This window comes from Notothenia rossii (assembly GCF_949606895.1).
Source record: "Notothenia rossii genome assembly, chromosome: 4".
In the NCBI taxonomy this organism is placed as follows: domain Eukaryota; kingdom Metazoa; phylum Chordata; class Actinopteri; order Perciformes; family Nototheniidae; genus Notothenia; species Notothenia rossii.
The window spans coordinates 37,983,617-38,004,059 of record NC_136902.1 but is presented as its reverse complement, the minus strand read 5'-3'; the positions used below and the strand labels follow the sequence as shown (position 1 = coordinate 38,004,059).

Below are 20,443 nucleotides of genomic sequence, written 5' to 3'. Positions count from 1 at the left end.
CTTTTCTGCCGACCTGACGCCTTTTCTTGCCGATTCAACATGTTGAATCGGCGTCGGGAACACCACCGGAAGTCGGACAAAGGGATAACACTGATTGGCTGTTCAGCTAGCGAATCAGTGTATGAGAAGCATTAACGGAAGTGAGGGAGGTAAACAAATGATTTAAAATGGAAGATGGAACACACACGGACGGCTATTTAATCTCATCGGTTTATAGAGCTCCTGTTCGTTCATGTTTTCAATGGACGAGAGTGAAAATGGAAAGAAAAATGCAATTTGTTGTTTGTTTATATCACAGTCTGTTCTTCTTCTCTGTCTTTCGGTTGTTCCGGTTGTTGCCTCTTTTGAATGATGAATACACACTACCGCCGCCTGCTGGTAAGGAGAGTTATTGCCACTCACGCATGCGCAGTTCATACGTGTTCGGCTCGGATTTGCGGTGTGTTCCAGTGCGCAAAGTCGGCAAATACGCAGGAGAGTCCGGCGACGCAACAGTCGGTGTCGGCATTGGCGACTTCTCAGGTGACTGGCCGGTGTATCTGGGCCTTTATGTATGCTAGCAGCAACACACGGAGTTAACTCAATTATTCAAACATGGGTGATTAGATTAGATGGGATGATTAGAGGTAACAGTTATTTATTTTGTTAACGTTTCAGCTATTCTGTTTACAGTTATGTCATCAGATTATTTAATATGATTTGTTAAAACATTGTTGTTTCTTTTGATGTGAAATATTATTTATTTTATTTAAATAAAAAGCAATGTTAATTTTGTTCACAATTTGTTAAGTTAATTTAATAATAAATGTATTTTCAATCAAGTTTTCAACTTTATTGTCTTCATTGTTAGTTTCCACATGCCTAAAACAACCTCAAGCTAAATCTAAAAGTTGATGGCTAAATAAGAGCGTTTGAGAAATTGTGCAAGGCAGTAATAGTCCGAATAGTCCATTAATCGTTTCATTAATCTATAGATTCATCGATTATCAAATTAGTTGTTTGTTGCAGGCAGCCCTATTGTAGTTATCCCATGTATAAATAAAACGTGTTATTCAGCAACCCTTGCAATTTGGGATTTTGTTTTTGGTTGGTAGACCTCGGTAAGCTGGTCATTTCAAAAGTAGCTCACCAGCCAAAAAAGTGTGGGCACCCCTGGCCTAGACCATGCACAGTTCTGAACATGTAGGCTACACAGTATGAACTCAATAGGCTACCACAGGCTATACACTAGCCAATATCTGAGAACATGAAAGCCATGTTGTTATATAGAAATATGTTAACAGTGAACTAACTGAACCAACACATATTTCTGTTAACAGTTAGTTCACTATTATTGAGTTTTGGATATTCTTTCAAAGAGCTGTAAGTAATGTAAAATATATTTTTCAAAGTAGATACATATTACTTGGAAAATTGGTTGCTTTGGTTTGAATGGAGCTATTTAAAATCTCCTGACTACGGTGACCAGCAGGGGCAAACACGCTGCAGTGACCCAAAACACTTACTGTACATTGGGAAAACGCGGTGCACTTTCAAAAGCCATACAATATGCCAAAACTGATGCAAACAAAGAATGAACTGCAAAAAAACAAAACAGCAAGAAGCTTGAAACACAACAGAGACGGGACACTAAAAAGTGACGCACACAGCTGGGACCGGAGCGCTTGTTGACATTCGGGGATCATAAAGTTGGCCAACTGTCACTGGTAAAATGTAGGTTTTATTTGCTTATCTTAAAAATGTGATGGCATGATTCCTTCTGATATTATCAGATCTGCTGTAAGGTATAGCTAACATAGTTAACCTAGTCATTTCAAATATAGTGACAAAACACTTACAATTATGAAACAGACTAACTCTGTTAACAGTGACCAGCTTTATAATCCCCGAACATCAACAAGAGCTCCGGTCCGAGCTGTGTGCGTCACTTTTTAGTGTCCCCGTTTTCGTAGTGTTTTGAGCTTCTTACAGTGTTTTTTTTATTTGCAGCGTTTTAATATTATCAGCGTTAAGTTTATGCAGCATTTTTAGTGAATGCTGCTCATGTTTCATCAAGTTGTCAATGATATTTCATCATTTACATTTGTGTTTTGAAAGTGCAGCGCGTTTCTCCTATTCGAAGTGATTTGGACCATTGTAGTGCGTTTGCACCTGTTGGCCACCGTAGTAAGTACTGTAAAATGTATTCTTCCAGTCAGGTGCATATATTTGGTGAAAAATGAGTTGCTTTGACTTGGATGAATGATAATACATGAAGGACACAAACTGGGACCTGGCACCTTACGATAAATCAGGACAATAATGGAAGTAAACATTAGTTAACAATAGCCCAATATGCATATTAAGGGGACATGCTGGATGTGTAGAGCCTATGCGTCATTATGAAGTCTGTGAGTGAGAAAGACGCTTTTTCAACACACTGATCACAAGCCTGTCCCCACGGCTCCCCATGATAAATGAAGCTGTTCTGCAGGTCCAAGCTTTGTTTACAACGTACGACTCAGAAGCCCAGGTGTTTGGTTGTGAGAGGATTGGAAGTGATTAGGTGAGATGTTTTGCGGATGATCTGTCAGGTTGGTGCGGCTTTACAGATACTGAAACAAAAGCAAGAGGAAATGTGCCAGCCGTTGTGTCTAATGTCTGTCTTCTGTGTCTTCATTACAAGCACCATAATCTGCTGGAGTGTCTGTTTTTACTCTCCCCCGCTTTACAAAACCACACTGATATTTCCCACTTCTTTGTCTCCTCTTATATCGGCCCTTCTATGTCTCCTCTGTGATTTTTTTGTTGTTGATGCCTCCCATTATTCATCACTGCTGAGCGACAGCGCCAAGGCTAGCAATTGTTATCACCCCATATTTCCATCAAGGCCGTTGGCATTCGCGAGCCAGACAGAAAGTACTCAGTTTAAGCGAATAAACAATTTCCACACGTTTTTGCCTTATAAGAATCGTATTAGACTTGGTGTATTGTTTCCACTTGAGGTAAAGAGCAGCTCAATTAATAAGCTGGGGCATTTGAGTCTAGGGACATGTACCGTTCTGTATAGCTAAAACTGGAGAAAAACATTCTCCATTAAGATTTTTTGAAATGCTTGTTTGAATATATTGTGTTATATGAAATATGCAACATAGGCTACTCTAGGAGACTTCCTGCTGATATGAAAGGTCACCAAACACTCTGTTTTGAAAACAGTCAGTGACACTGAGGGAAGGTAAGGTGTGTTTGTGTGTGAGAGTGGGAAAACTGAAGTGAAAGGTAAGGAAGGACGAGGAGGTCAGAGAGCAAGTGTGGAGGAGATTAACAGGAGTAGTCAAAACCCAAATTAACTTCCCCTGCAGTTACCTAACATTCAACTGCATCACCTTGACTGTAGCCTAAATGTCAAATATAAATAATGAAGAAAACCTGAAACCATTTTAACTTCTATAAATGGCCAAAGCCAAACTTTTAAAAATATTGAACTTTTAAAACCTTTACGGTACGTCCACACAGCAGCTTAAAAAAAATATTCCATCGCTTCTCTGCCCATTGACTTTGAATGGGAGTGACGTCACTTTGCCTCGCTTTTTGCCGAACTGTATTTTGGGGAAGCGAAGCAAAGATTTACAGGATTTACAGGATTTTCAGGATTCAAAAGTTAAGCAATGTTCAACTTTTGAAGCTGAGCTGGAAGCGTCAGCCAATCAAATCCCGTTTATGCAAATCTGACAGTACAAGCGCTAGCCATAGTAGCCAATCAAACCGCGTGCAAACTGGGAGAGCCAGACCGCAGTTCATTTCCTCCTATTCCAAACGAGAAATTACGGTAGCAAATCACCCTGTTCTTTACGACCAGAACTATTTACCGGGATACAAACCGGAGGAACCAGGCATGGAGGGAGGTGGCAGAGACAGTGTGTGAAACTGGTAGGTTTTCGCCTGTTTGGAGAGTTTATATATATATATATATATATATTGCTCGCATAAAATCCCCGGGGTTTTTTGCTTTGTATGCCGGGGGCGGGAGATTCATGTGATTGGTTGTTGGTCGCGTTGCTCGCGAAAAATCCCCAAGCTCTCAGACACGCCCAGCTCCAAGATTTTCAAGATTTTTTCAAAGCTGCTGTGTTGACGTACCGTTACAAGTTCTTTCAGTTTTAAATGTTCTCCCCGAAATTAGAGATTGCAGGAAGTGAAACGCCAGAGCCAGTGGTGCAAAGTAATCAAGTGTTGAATCAGACTTTAGTTCCACCTGGAGTAAATTCACAAGCTACCCTGCAGTATACAAAGTCATTAAAACCAGCTGCACCTTTACCAGCTTTTGAGAACACTTTAATGATAAATAATTATAAAACATATCATTTATATTATTCTGAAATGGACCAATCTGCATATACAGAGTATACCTTTTGGTCCTTTTGTAATTTTAATTGGACAACATTTTGAATGCAAACCCTTTTTGTTCTTAAAAAGAATGTGTGTGTTCATCAAGGTAATGACAGTATTGCTAAATCTTATTCTTGGCAGGACGTGACCAAGATGAAGCCAGTTTACCACCTACTGCTTGCCAATCAGCAGGTCACTATGTCTCTTACACCGTTAAAGACATACGGGACCTGGATCAAGAGGACAAACTGGAGTTTCCAATCTGCTCCGTCACCGCCTGTCTCGGTTCAGCCAAATTAATGGAAAGGGAAAATAACTCTGAATTTGGCTTTTAGCACAACTTTTCCTGAAATTAGATAAGCTGAAGGACTTTCAAATTGTTTCAAGGCTACATGTGACCAAACTGCAGTGAAGTACTTACTGCAGTTTCCAGTACATCTATACATCCCATGCTGTGCGTTTAGCATGCTCTCCCATCGGCCTGTGCACCTGTGAGCCTGTTTACTGTGCTTCTCTGAGTGCTCTCCTGCTGGGTCAGGACTCTCGCCTCTGGTCATGTTGTTTGTGAAGATGATTTGGAGCTTCACCGGTCCACCGATTATTATTATTTTTAATATGTGTTTTGTTGTGTTTCAATTATTTTTCTCTTTCTCCTTGTGTACACAGTTATTTGTGTTTGACCTGGAAATTGAAAAACTAATGACCCAACTCCCACACAATATACACGGGCTAAATTCACTTGCAAAGACCATGCCACAACAATATTATTTAATGTCGGTTGAAGATTTAATTCTAGGACATATTGATTGAAGGGGAAGGGGTGAAGAAGGAGGGATGTCAGACTGGAACTGAAGTGCAGGTAGTGGGAGTTTCAGGGGGGGTTTACTTTTTAGGTGGGTTTCTGCCAGTTCTGTATACAATAACCCAAAGACGGTACCTAGAATAAGATAAAAAGTATGCAATGCAACAGATTCAATTCAAGGGGGGAGGGATGTAAAGATGAAGTGATGAAGAGTTGAAGGGATTGAGGAGGCTCCAAAGGATGCAGAGAGGGGGGATGAGGGTGGAACAGATGGACATTGGGATGTAGAGAGAAAAGGATAAAGGGTTGAAGGGATGTGTTTAATTTGATCCAACTTTCAAGAAAATCTGCAACGTGATTGTAAGCAGTTGTTTAATGGTGATATGCAGAAAATGGCACAATTTCTCCATTCAACAACATAAATGATTTCCAATCAAATGTTTTATGCACAAATGTAAGATACATGTATGCATGACACAGGTCTATGGAAACGGATGAGTCTACAGTAGATTCACATTATAAGGAACATTTTGTTAGACACTGAAAACACTAACAAACGATGATATACCAATGAGAGTTAAACAGATAATTAGTTTTTGCACAATTGTTATACTGCAGCCTTAGGCTAAAACACTTTAGCCTTATTATTTGAACTTTAAGATTTAGTGACAAAGCCAAAATAGGATATATATTTTTCTTTTTAAATGTAGCTAAATATAAAACCAAAGTATTGCATAAATAATCCGACCCTTTGCTATAAAAACTAGCTCAGGTGCCTCCCGTTCATCTTGATTAACTTTGAGATGTCTCTATTCCTTGATTTGAGCTCACCTGTGGTAAATAAAATTGATTGGACTTGATTTGGAAAGCAGACACCTGTCTTTATAAAGTCTCAGAATAGAACATCATTTCAGAGTGAAAACCAAGCTATGAGGTCATTCTCGGAATCGGAATTACACTTTAATATTCTGTTATTCACTAAGCCTTCGTGGACATTTTACCATTAGAGTTATTATTTTCATTCACTCCCACACGTCTCCCAGTCCCCTGAATCAAGATTGATTCATTATCTGGGACAGCAGAGGCAACTAGAGAATGCAATTCCTGAAGAAATTGCTAGTGGGAATGCTTTATGCTGAAAAGCTGACGGTGAATTGCTATGCTGAAATGTAATGTGTAAGAAGAAAGTGAAGAATTTAGATTGAAATTATACATGAACACTGGGGGCTTGAAAGTGTGAAGAAAATAAAGTAAAAATGCTTAGAAAAGCAGCAGAATATTTGAACTGCAATCTTTTGAACTAACTTAATGGCAAATTATCTGTCGCCAGGGCAACGGCATTTGATGACACCCAATAATACGCTTAGATGTGTTGATGGCTGCATTGTTACCAAACCTGTGAAGCTGTTTGGAGCATTTTCACTGAAGTTATGAGAACCGTGTTTCATGGCGAGCATTGTGTTGCCATGGCAACAGCATTTGAAGAAATCTCAAAACTGTCCTGTAGATGTCTTCATGGCTGGACTGTTAGCACACATGTGAAGTTTGAGCACTTTTTGAACATTTGCGTAGGAGTTATAGCAATATCGTGTTTTATTGAGAGGGATGCATTGCCATGGCAACAGCTTTTTGAGGAAAACTCACTATTGGCACATAGACATGTTGAGGGCTGGAGCATGAACCATTATCTGAAGTCTGCTGCTGTTTTGACCCTTTTCATAGGCGTTACAACAACATCCTGTTTTATGGAAGTGGCATATGGTGAGATCTCAGATTTGGCGTAGAGCTGTTCAGGCATGGACCTGTGATATACAAGCGAAGTTTTGGGGACGATCGGACCATGTCCATTGGAGTTACAGCGACATCGTATTTTATGGCGGCATATGATGACACCCCATAATTGACGTAGAGCTGTTGAGGGCAAGACCATTAACCATTATCTGAAGTCTGCTGCTGTTTTGACCCTTTTCATAGGCGTTACGACAACATCGGGTTTTATGGAAGCGGCATATGGTGAGATCTCAGATTTGGCGTAGAGCTGTTCAGGCATGGACCTGTGATATACAAGCGAAGTTTCGGGGACGATCGGACCATGTCCATTGGAGTTACAGCGACATCGTGTTTTATGGTGGCATATGATGACACCCCATAATTGACGTAGAGCTGTTGAGGGCAAGACCATTAACCATTATCTGAAGTCTGCTGCTGTTTTGACCCTTTTCATAGGCGTTACGACAACATCGGGTTTTATGGAAGCGGCATATGGTGAGATCTCAGATTTGGCGTAGAGCTGTTCAGGCATGGACCTGTGATATACAAGCGAAGTTTCGGGGACGATCGGACCATGTCCATTGGAGTTACAGCGACATCGTGTTTTATGGTAGCATATGATGACACCCCATAATTGACGTAGAGCTGTTGAGGGCAAGACCATTAACCATTATCTGAAGTCTGCTGCTGTTTTGACCCTTTTCATAGGCGTTACGAAAACATCGTATTTTATGGCGAGGGATGCGTTTCCATGGCAACAGCCTATGGTGAGATCTCAGATTTGGCGTAGAGCTGTTGAGGCATGGAGCGGTGATATACAAGCGAAGTTTGGGTGACGATCGGACCGTGTCCATTGGAGTTATAGCGACATTGTGTTTGATGGCGAGGGATGCGTTTCCATGGAAACGGCATATGATGACACCCCATAATTGACGTAGAGCTGTTGAGGGCATCACCATTAACCATTATCTGAAGTCTGCTGGTGTATGGCGAGGGATGCGTTGCCATAGTACCACCACATTAGATCTAGAGCTGTGTTAAGCATTATCTGAAGTCTGCTGCTCTGAGCATGTCAGTTGGAGTTATGACTTCATGGTGTTCCATGACACAGGTGTTCATATTTGAGCTAACGATGTATGAAACAGCTGTGTGTGTGTCCAGAGATCAAAGGTTTCTATGCTGATGTGCAGTAATCAGTGAGAGGAGAGCATTTTCATTGTTCTGAATGAGAGATAAACCTCTTACATGTGAACGTTTTGTTGAAGAACCGTAACAGATATCGGAATGTTGAGTTAAATATTACTCATCCCCCCAACCCCACTCATTAAAAAATGAACAAAAATGCACCCCCCATCCAGAAATCCCCACAAAGTCCCATTCAAAATGTTAAATGAAAAGAGCCCTTCTCCCTCCAAAAAGTCCCATTAAACATGCAAACCTTCCTTCAAGCAATCCTCTGCATTTTTGCTAAACCCTTTCAGTCAATGGGCTCTTCCTGGGCCTCATCAACATCCAACTCTGAGTCTTCCTCTTCAGTGTCACTGTCCAGCCTTGTTGAGGATGGCTCTGTGTGAGGCTCAAACAGCCTTAGGTTTGCCCGAATGCCAACCAGTTTTTCCACTCTCACATTTGTGAGCCTGTTGCGAACCTTTGTGTGGTCTCAATAGACATGCCGTAAACAGTGTGCTATGGCATGGATATTCAAGTGTACTTGAATGGCATCTGTTTGTTTTAGTCAAGATTATGCTAAAATATACTTTCCCCAACTATATTTAAGTTCCCTATGAAGAGCCAACCTTCAATTAAAAAAATTCCCAGTTTATTCCCATAAATTCCCGTTTATTCCCGCTTATTCCCGTTAATTCCCATGGAAAGTTTCCATCTTTGAAAATTCCTGGAATTTTGCAACCCTACTCAGGAGTGTAGGGTTTGGGAATTATGGCAGGTTTAATAAAATATATGAAGGCAAATTTCAAGCGGTCTTCCACTCTAGCTTTGAGATCACACACTCTAGCCTTAACGAGCTGCGCAATACACACTAATGTTAAAATCTGAAGAAGGCCTCTTTACCAAGGTCTGAACAATGTTTAATATTTCTAAAAGTATGAATCTGATTTAAAAGTTGTTTAATATGAATAATGTCAGAAAGATGTGTTACATTTTAAAGTTCGAATGAGGTTTCTGAGTGAAAGTATATAAAGTAGAAGGAACAGTTAGCAGTTGAAGTCGCATGAAGATGTTTAAAGTCTGAACAGTTTCTCCGTTGACTTCAATGTTAAAAATGTGATGAATTATGGGACATATCTCGGGAATTATGAAAGTTACGAATGAGAAAAGTAATAGCAATCGATTCCCGACCGAGCTGAACGTTTTGATGTTTGAACGGAGTTTCTGCGATGTGGAATGTGGGAGAAGAAGACGGCCAAAATAACCCGGCGGAATAATAAATAATTTTGTGCGTAGCATAACAAGTAGTTGGAATGCTATATCAGCATTCCCACTAAATAATCACCTTTTTGAAAACCTTTTCTTGCATCACAAAAATAAAGACAATAAAAGGTCACTTTTCACACTTTATTTATTTTATATAAACATGAAGTGGTTACGATAACCAATACAAGGAGTCAGCTTTTGGGGGGCTACTCCTCTGCTCCTGATTTAATGCAACTGCGCCCATGACCCCGGGAAACCGTCGGAACACATCGGACTCAATCTTCTCCCTCAACGTCAGACGCAGCGCCATTTTCTCGTTGTTCCCACTCCAGTTTGTCCTCTTGATCCAGGTCCCATATGTCTGTAACGGCGTAAGACATAAACAAATGAGCAGCATACACTTCAGTGCGATGCTCTCCGTGCACAAAGTTTCTTCTCATTTAGCTGTGCACATAATGCACACTGTGGCAGTGTTGCTGAGCAGGATGGTGTGTCAGGCGTGCATGGATGCTGCTGGCTGTAAAGTATTTCTGGTCTCTCCTTCATCAACTAGGAGCCATCCGTCGACTCCATCAATGATTGCCTCAGCATTATTGCTCTCCTCTGCGCTCTGGGGGTTGGGGAGAAGGATGAGCCGCCACCACTTCAGGGTATATCCACTACCGCCTGTAGGGTTAGTTCAGTGGTTCTCAAACTTTTTCTGTCAGGCCCCCCCTTTGGAGAAAAAAAAAGTTGGGCCCCCCCAACACAAATAGTCAGGTACAGTGGCAGTGCCAGAGATTTATTTTGGGGGTGCTGTGGGGTAGCTTGACGTTTCACAGAGGGTGCTCAAACATTTAGGGTTTCCCATTAATGTATCGGGCGCTACAGTAGAATTTTCTACTGCAACAATCCCCATGCAAATACACAGTGTGACAGTTACAATGAAGGCTCGATAATCAGCTTGCAGCATATAGGTGTAAGCTGGGGTAAAATGCTATTTTTATAGGTGGTGTGTGGACCTCACATAGGGGGGGTCCAGGGGCAAGCTCCCCCGGGAAGATTTTTAAATATTGAAGTTAAATGCATCAACCTGGTGCACTTTGAGAGCAAAAGGAAGAGATCTATGCATACATCTCTCAACATCTATTTGAAACAGAACTGTAAACAGATTTACTTTTTCTTTATGGGTATTTTACAAATCACCCTTTTAAACTTTATTCTTTTTTTAATGTCATATAGTATTTCATACCTGTTTTTAATTTATTCTCTTATTTTTTTATAACTATAATGATCATATAAATGTGTGCCTCGGAAATAATTGTTTACATTAATGGTGACCAAAACATTTGAGACCCACTGAGATAACACTGAGAGAGTCCTTTAGCTCACTGAGTCTCTCAGTCTGACAGGAGAGGACTCTCCTCCACTTTGTTGTTGAAAAAACTCAGAATATCAGTTAGCGTAGCACGCTAGCACCAGAAGCTAACAACAACGATCTCCGGTACCGGTGCGCTCTCTCTCGCTCGCGCGCACACACACACAATTACGGTGGCTGGGAAGTGCAATGGACAATTACAAAGTGTGAAACACTTTAACAAAGCTTGAGACAAATGTACATTTTATAAAACAAAATTACATTAGCAAAAACACTTTTACCAAGGATAAAACAATTTAACATTAACAAAAACAAATTAACAAAATGCAAAACACTTTAGCATTTCCCGAAACACTTTAACATCTCCCGAAACACATTAACATTTCCCGAAACACATTTACAAACCAGAATCAAACCGGAAGTGACGTGACGTGACGTGACGTGACCATAGGACGTGACGTGATTGGCTCAAATTTAAATTTGTTTTGGCGGAAAGATCGAAGGTGCGAGTGTGTTTCATATACAGTCTATGGTGTGTTTACGTTCGGTAAACATGTTTTGTCCGTTTTGTGGAAACAACCTGGAACAAGTGACACGGTTTTGCCTTTCGTGTGGAGGATCTCTGGAGTGTTTAAAGGACACGGACCAGACAGAAGGACCAGATATCTTGCATCATTGGGTGCAATATTTTAATGAAGGTCACTCGTATGCTGTAATCGTGGACATTTTGTCTACCTTTCACGGTGTAAAAATCAGTTTGCGGACTCTTAAAAGCAAACTGAATCAAGCCGGGTTTTACCGCAGAAAGGGTTATTCCTCTCAAATCGCTGTAATTAACGCCATCAGGTTGGAACTTCGTGGACCTGGACAATTGTTTGGATACCGAACAATGTGGCAGGTACTAAAACAAAAGTACAGTCTTCGAGTGAAGAGAGATGATGTTATGAATTTGCTCCGGGAGCTTAACCCTCGAGGCTGCGAGAGGAGATCTCGCAGAAGGTTTATAAGGAGAACCTACCACTCAATGGGACCGAACTATATGTGGCATGCTGACGGTTATGACAAACTTAAGCCATTCGGTGTGGCCCTTTCAGGATGCATAGATGGATTTTCACGTAAAGTACTATGGCTTGAATGTGGTCCAACAAACAATAACCCAAGAGTTATCGCTCAATATTTCCTCAAATGTGTGCGAAACCTCGGTGTCATCCCCATGAGGCTGCGGACTGATTGTGGCACGGAGAACGGAATTATGGCTGCAATTCAGTGTACCCTACGTCACCATCACCATGACTACTACTCTGGAGCGTCCAGCCACATGTATGGCACATCCATGACTAATCAGCGCATTGAGTCCTGGTGGTCCATATTAAGAAAGGGAAGGTAAGTGTTTATCATTATTTTCTATTACTTGCCAACCCTGTCAGACAAACAACATTTGCTTAGCTAAAGTGTGTCAGTTTTTATTATAATAGATATAATATATAGCCTGTAGTCTATGACCCAGACTATACAAGGCCTTTCTTTAGAACTTCTTTTTGGCAGAAATAAAGTTAGAAACTGTGAACATCTAAGCGTGGGTTTTGGATTGAACAGCGGCCCCTGAGGGGACCTAGGCCCTATAGGTTGTGAAGCAAATAAATTATGAAATAGACACTCAATGATTTGTTGTTGATTTTACTGGTAACCTTTTAATGTAATTTGTAGTATTGTTGTATATTGCTTAATAATTCACTTGAAAATATATCAATTTCTATAGGTCTCAGTTCTGGATGGAGCTATTTGCAGACCTCCGAGATGCTGGATACTTCAACGGGAGTCACGAGCATCAGTGCCTTCTGAGATTCTGCTTCGTTGATGTTATTCAGAAGGACTTGGATGAGTGTGTGAGACTGTGGAACAGTCACAGGATTCGCCCTTCCAGAACAGCATCATGTCCAGGATGAGTGCCCAATGAACTGTACTACTTGCCACACAGATAATACATTGGTGATGGATTGATACTTCTTTGTGTTTTTATCTTAAATGTAAATAAATACTATGTCTTCTATTTAAAATAGATTTGGCTCCAGGGACTGTGGATTTGAGATTGAACAGGCAGAATTGGATGCTGTTCCTGAGACAAGCCTGTCAATAGCTCCATGTGGGGACCAAAACATGCAGGAGTACTTGGACTTTGCTATGGAGCGCAATGACCTACAGAAGCCAGAGAACTGGGAGACTGCATCAGAACTGTACATGAAGCTGAAAGAATATGCTCAGTTATAAAGTAATCGAAAAGGTATTCAGAAGTACAGTAGCACTGTTTCACCACTCCAAATCAGATTTCAGGGCTCAACAATGCTTGGTTTCATGGTTTGTCAGACTGCATTTACTCTTTCCCCTGTGATGTATCCAAATGATTATGGTACCTGTTCATCCGAAGACTGGTCCTATTTAGAAAAAAGATATTCCCATACATTTTTAAATAAAAACAGCATTTTGAAATGAACATTGTTTCCAGCCAATCACCATATTTGTTTCAATGTCATTTATACAGCACCAAATCACAGCATAGTCATAACATAAATATCTTAATCATTATAAAATATAACTGGAATAACAACAAACAACGCTCCAATTAGCAAGCACAAACAAGGTTATGTTGTGTGCGTAATTGTGTGCAGAAAGAACATTTCTGTATAAGTCTTATTTCAACCATGTGGACTCACTGGAAACCTGAGAATGAATGACTGATTTACAACAAAGAAGCTATGGGTGGCAATGTGAAATATGTATAGCAAAGTTCAGAGTATTTATAAAAATTGTATAGGTATAGAACAATACTTTGATTTTGTCCCAAACTAAATGGACAACATGAGCTGTGAGAAAAAAAAAAACACGTTCACATCTAACAACAACTATATGAACAACCTTTATAGAGTGTTTACTCTATGAACAACCTTCATAGAGTCTGTACTCTATGGGTCATCCAGTCACATGACTTAAAAACAGCCAAATCCTGGAGAATTTTGCATTCCAAAGTCCATTTGGGACTTAAACACATTGTATGCGTCAAGGAGTGGTAGTTTTAATGTGTTGGAACATGTGTTTGCCATTGGGAATGGAGAGTCATCAAGGAACTCTTTTCCTGGCGATGGTTCAAATCCAGATGGGGGAAGTGAAGTCAGCCCAGTCGCAAACATCAAAACATCTTCCAAAGACACAGCAGTCTGGCTTTCTGCAAAGAAGACATGTTCAGATACATTTTGGCAATGTGTTTCCTGAAATAGTTATAAAAACAGCGATTTACAAACCTTCACAATCGAGGAGATAGTCTGCCCAGTAGCCCAAAGTTTTACTTTCCCTAAGCCTCCTGTTACTCCCTGGTGGACTGAGGTCAGGCTTGAAGAGTCGCTCAAGTTCCAGAGCAGTAATTCGCTTTTCAGAGTTGCACAGGACCGGGGCCAGCAGAGTAGGGTGCTGCTGTAGTGCGTTTAAAAACTGAAGGGCTGAAAGACCCTCCTTGAATCTGAAGAGTGAACAAAAAAAATTAGGGCCGGGACTCGATTAAAAAAATTAATCTAATTAATTACAGGCTTTGTCATTAATTAATCGCAATTAATAGCATTTTTAATCACATATAAATATTTGACCTGAGAACAGTGAGAAGCAATTTTTTTCACATGGATTTTAGTATACCATTGAATAATGACTGAATACATAAGCTTAAGCAACAAAACATTGTTTATTTTTTTCAAGGTGGTACTTAACAAAGACCAACAGAAAAGTGCAATTTTTGCCATAAAGTGTAGCAATAGCATATTTAGGAATATAGTACATTTCAGAGATTCAGGTAGCCTATAGGTAGGTAGACCTTCTGTAAACTATAACACTTTTTAAAAAAAAGTAAAACACAATACTTTCAAGTACATTCAGAACATTGGAAACCCTGACTATTAGAAAACATCTCTCTGTTGCTTCAGAGGCCATAACAGACTTTGTTGATTTACCAACAGTTGATTTAAAAAATCTAATCAATTTCAGTCCAACTCTCTCAATAACCTTGGCCAAAACAATAAACAGTTCAACATAAAGTGCCAGTTGCACCAACAACGTAATAAATAGTTCAACATAAAGTGTACCATTTAAAATAAAATAAAAAAGTGCCAGTGATTGACCTCAATCCCTCCTATTCTTCCAATATCCTGACGAAATGTCCCGGCCCTAAAAAAAATGTTTCATCACAAAGTCACATTTAAATAACCTAATACCTAAAACAAGGGGGGGGGTGGCATGAGCACTTAAAGATTGGCACAAGACAGGCAGGGAAAGGAGAGACGGACGTCCCATATGAGTTATACTACACAGGCACACATTTTGACACTGACTAATTGCTAACAGATAAACATAGAATAAACCAAAGAGGGGGACCATGAGGCATTTTAAACAAAGAATTCTTACATACATTTAAAAAAAATCACATGAATACAAATATGATCTTACCTCTCAATTACAGAGGAGTTTCGGCCAATAATGTACCACTGGAGGTAGTCTGACACAATATCTTTCTTTCCTTCAACAGAAGCCACATGTCTCAGACAACCTGCTGTCTGTAACATTGTGCTGTGTCTCATGGTCATTTCTCGCAAGGCATCCACTGAGGCAGCATTCTCAATCTGAAGATTATAAAATGGATATAAACAATCCAGTCAATAACTGCATGTACTGTATATTCTTGCCATTTTTGTTCCATTGCAAGATGTATATATTACTATTACTACTATCCTTGTGCAATATATACCTGGCTGATAAATCCTCTATTACAGGATGTGTTTTTTGTAAATTGTGTTTGTGTATCTTTACTAGTTTTTGTATCATTCTTCTTAGGTAACATTAAGCTGTCTTTGGCTCTATTCTGCTCCAACAATGTAAATGTCCCCTCTGTGGGACTAATAAGGGTACTCTGATTCTGATCACAAAACAAAAAATGAAGCCAATTTGGTGTATGTGATAAAGGTAAAGTAAAGATGTCTCAAAACACTGCAGGAACTACATAATAATCCACCCTACCACACTGTTGCTGTATGCAATTCTCACCTCTTGTAAAGCTTTCCCTACTTCTTCATCAGTTATTAAATCAACTGTTGCTTTGAATGAAGGCTGGCCTGCAAGATAATGTAGATGAATGTGGATGAATGTCCAAGTGCCTTCCTGAAACATGATAAAATTGATACAATTATTAACTTGATACAGGGTATAGTTGAGTTTTAAGTAACATTTAGAGGTAAGAGGAACCATAAGATTTATAAATAACAGATTATTTTTGTTTGAAATTAGATTAAACATGACATGTTTGGTATTTTTGTATCCATGTTCACCAGAGAAAATGCTGTGGCCTATTCTTATCATCCAGTTAAAGATAAATTACTTATTTTGTAAAAATAAGTACAAACTTACCCGTCATTTTCCGGTTTGTGTTTTGGAGTACTTTTGTTTCGTGGTTCAAATTCAAATACCTGAGAGTAAAAGTGTACAATTATCAACAGCTTCCATTATTGTTCCCTTACCACATATGTCTATCAACAGTGAAACGATGTGAGTGTTTCTGAACTGCCAAGTTGGTTCTTCTAAAATATTTACCAGAATATAGATTTCCTGCTTAAAATCAAATGTATATGAAAAATAAATAAATGAACATTAAAATAAAATCATTTACGCACCACAGTGTCAGCCTGATTGAATTCAGCTGTGCTCCTAGATGTGATGACAATATCTGAATCAGAGTCTGAGGTATCATCCCCTGTAGTAAAAGCAAAACGTTCAACACATTATTATGTATGCTGCAGTAAAGGATGTTAACATGTAAACAATTAAAATATTGAATAATAACATCCACAAACCTCCTCTAAAATGTTTCTCAAGGCAAATGAAAAGGGTGATCCTGGCATATGCCTTTCCTAAGTCCTTTTTATATTCTGCCAATGTGAATGGCTTTTCTGAACCAGGCACATTGACAACCTCTGAGCAGTCTGGATACAAAAGGACGTACGGTCCTTCATCCATGTCCTTGTTAAAGGCTTTCATTTTCTGGACAGCTCGTTCCAGTATAGCAGGTGCTGCTACCTCCGGGTCTCTAAACAACGGGAGTGTTTTCCCTCTCCGAGGCTTTAAATCAACTCCTTGTGGCGACATCATTCCTATGTTTATCTATTAAAATAGCAGAGATATAAGTAATGACACACACAGAGACACTGAGATTTCTATGAAACGGTTAATGCAGCTTACCTGGACTCGTCTCTTTTCTTGTTTAAGTCTTCCTTTCCCACAGTTAAAAGACTGTTTCTCTTTTGACTTTGAGTTTCTGTACTCCATGAAAAGTTTATAGGATCGGCCTGGTTGTTCTGCTATGAATAGTTCCAATAAAAATATAAAAATTAGCAGCTCCAACAATCAGCAAAAGCAAGTGTGCATTAAGGTTTACGGAAAACCTAAAAATAAAAACTAGCATATTAGCTCAATGCGTTGCTATTCCGTTAAGACATGGATTGGTATTTGACTGATATGAAACTGTGATTGAACTTGTATTTACTGCATGTCTTACATTAGCATCACAAAGCTAGCGCAATACTACACTTACTTTGTTCGCATTTTCCGGCTGTTTCGATGTCCCCTGTGCGCTTGGTACACCTGTCTGGTCCGTGTCCTTTAAACACTCCAGAGATCCTCCACACGAAAGGCAAAACCGTGTCACTTGTTCCAAGTTGTTTCCACAAAATGGACAAAACATGTTTACCGAACGTAAACACACCATAGACCAGGGGTGTCAAACGTACGGCCCGCGGGCCGGATCAGGCCCGTGAACAAGTTTAATCCGGCCCGCGAGATGATTTTGGAAAGTATAAAAAATAAAAAGAGCTGCAATTTTTCAATGAAAGAAACTGCTGTTCTAAATGTGTCCACTGGGTGTCGCAATAGCAATTATGTGAAGCGAGCAAACTATGTATAACGGGGCTGAGGAAGTAATCCTGTGTTTACAGTCTATCGTGCTTGGCTTCCTCACTCCCCAACATGTCGCTATCAAAAAAGAGAAAAGTGGACACAGAGTGCAGAGTTTTTCCAAGAAAAATGGTCATCCTCCTATTTATTCACGGAAGTGTGTTTGGTTTGTTCGCAGCACGTTTCAGTGCTGAAAGAATATAACCTTCGTCGCCACTATGAGACTCAACATGCCGACAAATATGATAACTTGAAAGGAAAACAGAGAAGCGAAAAGGTGAAGGAATTGCTGGCGGGTCTGAAAAACAGCAGTCCTGTGTTTACTCATAGCCGAGAAATCGGCGATGCTGCAGTGAAAGCCAGCTACCTTATTGCTAATGAAATTGCAGTGGCTTCAAAACCATTTAGCGAGGGTGAATTTGTGAAGACATGCATGCTGACAGCTGCAGAGATTGTGTGCCCTGAAAAAGCGTCAAGCTTTTGAAAATATCAGCCTGACAAGAAACACAGTTGCACACAGGATTTCTGATCTTTCGGAGGATTTGGACAGCCAATTGAAGCGCAAAGTTAAGTCGTTTATTGCGTTTTCAGTTGCAATTGATGAAAGCACGGACATTACAGATGTTGCGCAACTGGCCATATTCATCCGCGGAGTTGATGATACTTTGACCGTAACCGAGGAGTTTGTGGAGTTGGTGCCGATGACGGATACCACGACAGCGGCTGATATTTTCAACACACTCGAGGGTGCCCTGGACAGAGTCGGAGTGGACTGGTCACGCGCTGTCAGCGTGGCTACAGACGGTGCGCCTTCAATGATCGGGAAAAAAGCAGGTGTTGTGACGAAATTCAGGGAAAAAGTGCAGACTGCAAATGGAGGACGTGATTTTTGGACTTTTCACTGTATTTTGCACCAGGAGGCATTGTGTTGCAAGTCATTAAAGATGGATAACGTCATGAAGGTGGTCGTCCAAACTGTTAATTTCATCCGATCAAGAGGCTTGAATCACCGTCAGTTTGACAACCTTCTCAGAGATAAAGACCACAACTACGGCCTGCCTTACCACACCGAGGTAAGATGGTTAAGCCGAGGCATTGTGCTGAGGCGTTTCTTTGATTTACGAGAGGAAATTGAACAATTCATGAAACAAAAAGGCAGACCAGTGTTAGAATTTAAGTCCAAAGAATGGATGCAGGATCTTGCGTTCATGGTGGATGTTACAGAGCACTTGAATAACTTGAACACAATGCTGCAGGGGCGCAACAAAGTTGTAACGCAGTATTATGACAGCGTATGTGCGTTCAAGTTGAAGCTGTCATTGTGGGAGACGCAGCTCGCGGGAGGTGATGCAGCGCACTTTCCTTGTCTGAAAAATGTGTGCGATACCCAACATGTCGCAGACATGAAGCGGTTCAAAGATAAACTAATAGGACTATTGCGGGAGTTTGAGCAACGCTTTCAGATTTTTGGTGAACTGGAGAAAGACTTCAAAGTTTTCTGCTCGCCATTCACCGCGAATGCCTCTGATCTGCCCGTCAACATTCAACTTGAAATAATAGACTTGCAGTGTGACTCAGATTTGAAGGGGAAATTTGCTGCAGCTGGCTTAGACACATTTTATCAGTATCTTTTGCCAGGTTACCCCAACTTGACAGCCCTTGCTGCAAAAGTGTTGTGCATGTTTGGAACCACGTATATTTGTGAGCAAGTTTTCTCTGTAATGAGCATCAATAAAACAAAGCTGCGCTCAAGGCTCACGCACAAGCACTTAAATGACATCCTGAAATTGGCTGCCACTCAGGCTTTGACCCCTGATATTGATGCACTTGTGAAAGCTAAAAGATGCCAGGTTTCAGGAGCAAAAACAACAGTGGGTAACCCAACTTAAAATGCTGCATAAGACACTGCACCCTGATATAGTTATCTAAAAATTGATTGTCTTCTGTGCAGATTGAAAGAAAGTGAACAGTGTGTGATTTACTGTAATAATGACAGTAACTTCAGTTCATAAGTTAGGTTTGTTGAAATTGTTCATGCATTGCACAGCTTTTATTTATCAATAAGTAATGTAGCCTACAAGGCAGGAAGTAAGTAACTCAAACCCTCTTGAAAAGTTTCTACCTCAATTTGTCTCAATCATTTGGTGAGTTAGTACAGGATTAATATGTTAAAATGACAAATTAGTTATTTGAGAAGAGTTTTTGTATTTTGTTCATTCCCAGTATATGACTTAATGTTGTTGTATGGCTTTTTGTTGATACGCCAAGTCTAAATGTGCTTGTACTGTTATTGCACTAAAGTTCACTAAACTTAAACAAAGAAAACAATCTGAAGTTGTCGTCATTTTTTTGTTATTATGCTATGATTTTACCGCTCCGGCCCACTTGGGAATAGATTTTCCTCCATGTGGCCCCTGAGCTAAAATGAGTTTGACACCCCTGCCATAGACTGTATATGAAACACACTCGCACCTTCGGTCTTTCTCGCCAAAAACAAATTTAAATTCGAGCCAATCACGTCACCTCCTATGGTCACGTCACGTCACGTTACGTCACTTCCGGTTTGATTCTGGTTTGTAAATGTGTTTCGGGAAATGTTAATGTGTTTTCGGGAGATGTTAAAGTGTTTCGGGAAATGCTAAAGTGTTTTGCATTTTGTTAATTTGTTTTTGTTAATGTTAAATTGTTTTATCCTTGGTAAAAGTGTTTTTGCTAATGTAATTTTGTTTTATAAA

At 40.1% G+C, this 20,443-nt stretch overlaps 2 protein-coding genes across 2 annotated transcripts in view; one reads left to right on the top strand and one right to left on the bottom strand.

Annotated features, from left to right (window-relative positions):
- Window positions 1-20,443, top strand: part of ntsr1 (neurotensin receptor 1 (high affinity)) — a 106,299-nt gene that overhangs the window by 14,905 nt on the left and 70,951 nt on the right. The gene's annotated exons all lie outside the window — the stretch shown is intronic.
- On the bottom strand, window positions 13,246-15,885 carry LOC307036549 (G2/M phase-specific E3 ubiquitin-protein ligase-like). The gene is made up of 4 exons (XM_079676980.1): window positions 15,810-15,885; window positions 15,216-15,388; window positions 14,027-14,241; window positions 13,246-13,950 (listed from the first exon to the last, which is right to left on the bottom strand). Exons 2-4 carry the CDS (start codon window positions 15,350-15,352, stop codon window positions 13,715-13,717), a joined length of 588 nt encoding a protein of 195 aa, XP_079533106.1. The 5' UTR covers window positions 15,353-15,388; window positions 15,810-15,885; the 3' UTR covers window positions 13,246-13,714.